This window comes from Mandrillus leucophaeus, unplaced genomic scaffold (genome assembly GCF_000951045.1).
Source record: "Mandrillus leucophaeus isolate KB7577 unplaced genomic scaffold, Mleu.le_1.0 Scaffold105, whole genome shotgun sequence".
Lineage (NCBI taxonomy): Eukaryota > Metazoa > Chordata > Mammalia > Primates > Cercopithecidae > Mandrillus > Mandrillus leucophaeus.
Window position 1 is genome coordinate 925,495 of NW_012098654.1, and position 4,945 is coordinate 930,439.

Sequence of the window (4,945 nt, forward strand, 5' to 3'; positions counted from 1 at the left end):
GCTCTCAGCATGGCCCTGCCCGGGTGTGGGGGTCCCAGCTCCTGGCCGGGGCCGGGTCCTCAATGCGTGCCCCCGCAGTGCTGCCAGATCCTGGTAGTAAATGGCGCGGAGCTGGACGTCCGCGACCGCGACGGGTACACGGCCGCCGACCTGTCGGACTTCAACGGCCACAGCCACTGCACCCGCTACCTGCGCACTGTGGAGAACCTGGTACGATCCCTGCGCTGCTCCTGTAGCATTCTCTCTTCTCGCCCCTCCACCCCAGTGGTGGGTGTCGTCACCCCTTTTTACCAAGGAGGAAGCTGCGGTTCAGGGACGGGAAGCCCACTACCCCACACGACCTCTCAGCCCAGAACCACTGCCTACTGGGGACTGAGGGATTAGAGGCACAAAGGTTAACAGAAAGAGGACAGGGAAGAACAGGGTCACCCCAAGGGGTAAGGCTGGAGAAATCACAAGACAGGCCCCATTGGGAACAGTTAGGCTCATTCACCCGCCCATAGACATTAGCTTGGGTATAACTCACAGCCACCTCTGCAGAAGACAGTGTAAGTGTCCCGTTCCACATATGGATAAACTGAGTCTGCGGGGCACCAAGATCACATTACCAGTAAGGGGTAGAGTGGAGAACCTGCCTCGATGGCCCGGCCAGGAGCCACCTCTCAGCCCTTGCACTGTACATTTGCTGACTTCACGGCTGGTTCATAACTGGAAACCCATGCTACTCTTTTTAAATTATGTTATTATGGTAAGACAGCCATGAAGTGACCGGCTGGGACTTGAACTCAGCTGTGGATGTCTCCAAGTGCAGGGCTCTGCACCAGCTGGTACAATGCCTGCTTTGAGGCAACAGGCAGGGAGGAGAGTGGGCCTCACAGCCAACCCCAAAAGGATGTGAACTAACTCCATGGGGCAGCCTGGCCATGGAGGGTCTGTGAAATGAGGCCCGGAGGGAAGAAGGAAGATGGTCTGTGCCCTGAGCACCGTCAGTGCATCTGCCCTCCCTGCTAGCACAGGGGGATGATCCTGGCTCTGGGGGCTGCAGAACACAGCAAGGCCCAAAGGCCAGAGGCTGCAGGCGGGCCTGAGGATGAACTTCCGCCCCAGAAAGAGTCTCCGGAAGAGAATGAGTGGCCCAGCAGGTAGTGAGCACCCTGTCACTAGGGTATATAAACCAGGATGGACACTGGGAAGGGCTTTGCTGCATCAATGGTGGGTATCCCTTAGCTAAGAGAGTCTGTGACTCTGTTGAGGGACCGTGGGGTGGCACTAGGGCCCAGGGCACCTGAGGGCCTCTCTGGATGCAACTGCTAGTGGTCATAGGACAGCAAACACCACTCATTGGATTCTGACTTAGGCAGGTACCCTGCCGAGTGCCTTAAAGGTGTAATCTCAGTTACTCTTCACAGTACATTAAAAAATATAGGCCAGGCGCGGTGGCTCAAGCCTGTAATCCCAGCACTTTGGGAGGCCGAAACGGGTGGATCACGAGGTCAGGAGATCGAGACCATCCTGGCTAACACGGTGAAACCCCGTCTCTACTAAAAAATACAAAAAAGTAGCCGGGCGAGGTGGCAGGCGCCTGTAGTCCCAGCTACTCAGGAGGCTGAGGCAGGAGAACAGCGTGAACCTGGGAGGCGGAGCTTGCAGTGAGCTGAGATTCGGCCACTGCACTCCAGCCTGGGCCACAGAGCGAGACTCCATCTCAAAAAAAAAAAAAAAAAAAATATATATATATATAGAGAGAGAGAGAGAGAGAGAGAGAGAGAGAGATAGTTGGTTGGGTGCGGTGGCTTAGGCCAGGCACGGCGGCTCACGCCTGTAATCCCAGCACTTTGGGAGGCTGAGGCGGGCGGATCACGAGGTCAACAGATCAAGACCATCCTGGCCAACATGGTGAAACCCCATCTCTACTAAAAATACAAAAAATATTTAGCCAGGTGTGGTAGCATACACCTGTAGTCCCAGCTACTCAGGAGGCAGAGGCAGGAGAATCACTTGAACCCAGGAGGCGGAGGTTGCTGTGAGCCAAGATTGCGCCACTGCACTCCAGCCTGGTGACAGAGCAAGATTTCATCTCAAAAAAAAAGTTGACAGGCCAGGCATGGTGGCCCATGCCTGCACTTTAGGAAGCTGAGGTGGGTGGATCACCTGAGGTCAGGGTTCGAGGCCAGCCTGGTCAACATGATGAAACCCCATCCCTACTAAAAATACAAAAATTAGCTGGGTGTGGTGGTGGGCACCTGTAATTCCAACTACTTAAGAGGCTGAGGCAGGAGAATTGCTTGAACCTGGGAGGTGGAGGTTGCAGTGAGCCGAGACCGCACCACCACACTCCAGCCTGGGCAACAAGAATGAAACTCCGTCTAAAAAACATAGTTGACTATATGTCATTTACTGGGTGCCATGTCCTGGAGCTCAGCAGGGCAAGTAGTGCTGTTATCCCCATTTGCAGATGAAGAAACTTAGGCACAAAAAGCATAGGTGACTCACCCAAAATGACACAGCTAGTAAGTGGGGGAGGGGAAGTTTCAAGCCACTGTCCCAGACTGCAGAGCTGGGTGACTCAGGGCAGATGCAGTACACCTGCTGTGGCTCAGCCTCTTATCTGCTGCCTACAGGGGTCAGGGCTTGGTGCCCTCAGCACCCACTGCTGTTGGCCAGGTAAAGAGCACCTTTGGGTGCTGCCCAAGCCACCTCCTATAGCTCCCCTGACTCCTGGGGTAGGCAGCTGGGCCTGGTCCCCTGGAATGGGTGGGGGGTGTGTGCCCTGGTTCTCTCACCCAAGCAGGCCCAGCTTCGGCAGTGACAGATTCAAGCCACAGAAGATGCTGGCCCAGAAAAGGCAAACACTCCCACAGAGCCCCTAATTACGGGGCCAATGAGCGCAGCCGCCGAGCCGTTACCTGGTGCCAGGCCTGCCTCTCTCTCCCAGGGGGCCTGTGACACTTCTTAGGCAGGGAGGGGGCACGGGGCAAGGAGGAGTACGCCTGGGTAGGAGGCAGCGGAGCAAGCGGGCTTGCCGGCAGCAGGGGCAGCATGGGCAATGTAAGCAGGGCCCCCACCCCATCCCCCTCTGCACCGGGAGGGGACAGGCCTGTGGTCAGAGGCACAGACCCAGCAGGGCGGGGGACTGGCAGGCCTGGCAGCCTGAGCTCTGGCTGCCCATCACTGCTCAGCTGGCTACCCAGGCCCCACCCTTACCCCAAGGGCCCCATCAGGAGATAGGCCGGGCTGGTGTTGGGAGTCTGCCCCAGGTCCCAGGTCCGGCAAGGAGCGCTAGCTTGCCAGCCGGATAACTAGGGATGGGCCTGTGCTGTGCGCCTCCCCATGGAGCCTCTGATCCTTAAGGGAGAAGGCCAATCTCCTGGCAATTCTCCCGTTGGGGTGCAGCTCAAGGCCCCTTCCTCGTCGATCTCTCCACCCTCCTAATCAGGGAGGAGCCAGGCGAGGGAGTTTCCCAGGAACCTGGGTCCTGCTGCCTGGCGGGGCTGGGCTTGAATCTTAACTTGGAGGAACCTGAGAGACCCTCCAGTGATGCAGAAGAGACCCTGGAGAGGGGTGTGGCTTGACCGAGATCCCACAGTGAAGGCGTGGCTGAGTGGGACCCTAGCCTGGAGAGCAACACATCTTGGGGAGCACTTGCCTTCATGGCTTCCCTGCCTCCCCTTCAGAGCGTGGAGCACCGCGTGCTCTCCCGGGATCCATCCGCAGAGCTGGAGGCGAAGCAGCTGGATTCAGGCATGTCCTCACCCAACACCACGGTGTCAGTCCAGCCACTGAACTTTGACCTCAGCTCGCCCACCAGCACCCTCTCCAACTATGACTCCTGCTCCTCCAGCCACTCCAGCATCAAGGGCCAGCACCCTCCACGCGGTGAGTGTGCCCAGGGAGGAAGAGGGGGAGGGAGAGCAGACTGAAGCCAGACCACTAGGCTGTGAGGGTTGGCCTTGGGCCACCCTGCCACAGCCAATGTCAGAGACTACCCTCATCGCTTGCTCTTAAACATGGGGAGGAGACACCCCTTCTGCTGAGAAACAGATGTCACTCATGCGTGTGTGTGCTCATCACAAACACAGGTGTACATCCACATGTACTCTCCCCACACACAAAATCCACGTGTGCCACCCACCATTCATTATTCTCAGCTACTCACACACAAAAGCACACGCTTGTACATGTGTACAAACAGCCTACAAATATGAACACACACACAGAGCCATGCTAATATCTGCACACACCCATCTTATACACAAGCACACAATGCTCTATTTCCATACTACAGATATGCACACACACACACAACCATGTCCACAGGGCAATGCACACAAATTCATCAGTACAAAGAAGCACGTGCACAAATGCATACACACTCAAACACACACAAATGCACAGTCGCCCCAGCAGACTGCAGGCATGTGTGTACACACACCCTGACCATGCCCTGAGCATGGGCGTCTGTCCACTTGCAATGCCTGGTTTACGCCGCCAGATGGTGGCCTCCAGCCCCGGGAGGGGTGCCCTGCAAAGACTAGATGTGGCCATCCGTACTCCCAAGGAGTAGGCCCTTCCCTTCCAGGTGACCCTACCCTCTAGACACACCAAAGCCTCGGTGCTTCCCCTCCAAACCAGGGTGCCTGATCTTCCCCCAATAAGTGCTGGACTGGGGCAGGGCAGGGCCAGGGAGAGGAGGCCCAGCACCGCCAGGGGCCACAGCAAGTGTACCAAGTGGTGCCCTGGAGCCCACTGTGGCCCTCGGCAAGTTGTTTCCAGGTGGCGGAGAGTCTGTCTTGGGGAACAGCCTGTCCGCAAGCTCCCAAATCTGGCCCTTTCTTCTGCCTCCCCAGAGCTTTCCAGCGCTAGAGCTGCAGACATACAGAGCTACATGGACATGCTGAACCCGGAGCTGGGCCTGCCTCGGAGCATGATCGGGAAGCCCACACCC

General features: G+C 57.2%; 1 protein-coding gene across 1 annotated transcript in view; it reads left to right on the forward strand.

Annotated features, from left to right (window-relative positions):
- The window catches only part of ESPN (espin), a 49,454-nt gene that overhangs the window by 27,233 nt on the left and 17,276 nt on the right, over positions 1–4,945 (forward strand). The window contains exons 5-7 of the mRNA XM_011981594.1: positions 79–210; positions 3,675–3,876; positions 4,848–4,940. Of these exons, the coding sequence (XP_011836984.1) occupies positions 79–210; positions 3,675–3,876; positions 4,848–4,940 (427 nt within the window). The remainder of the gene's footprint in view (positions 1–78; positions 211–3,674; positions 3,877–4,847; positions 4,941–4,945) is intronic.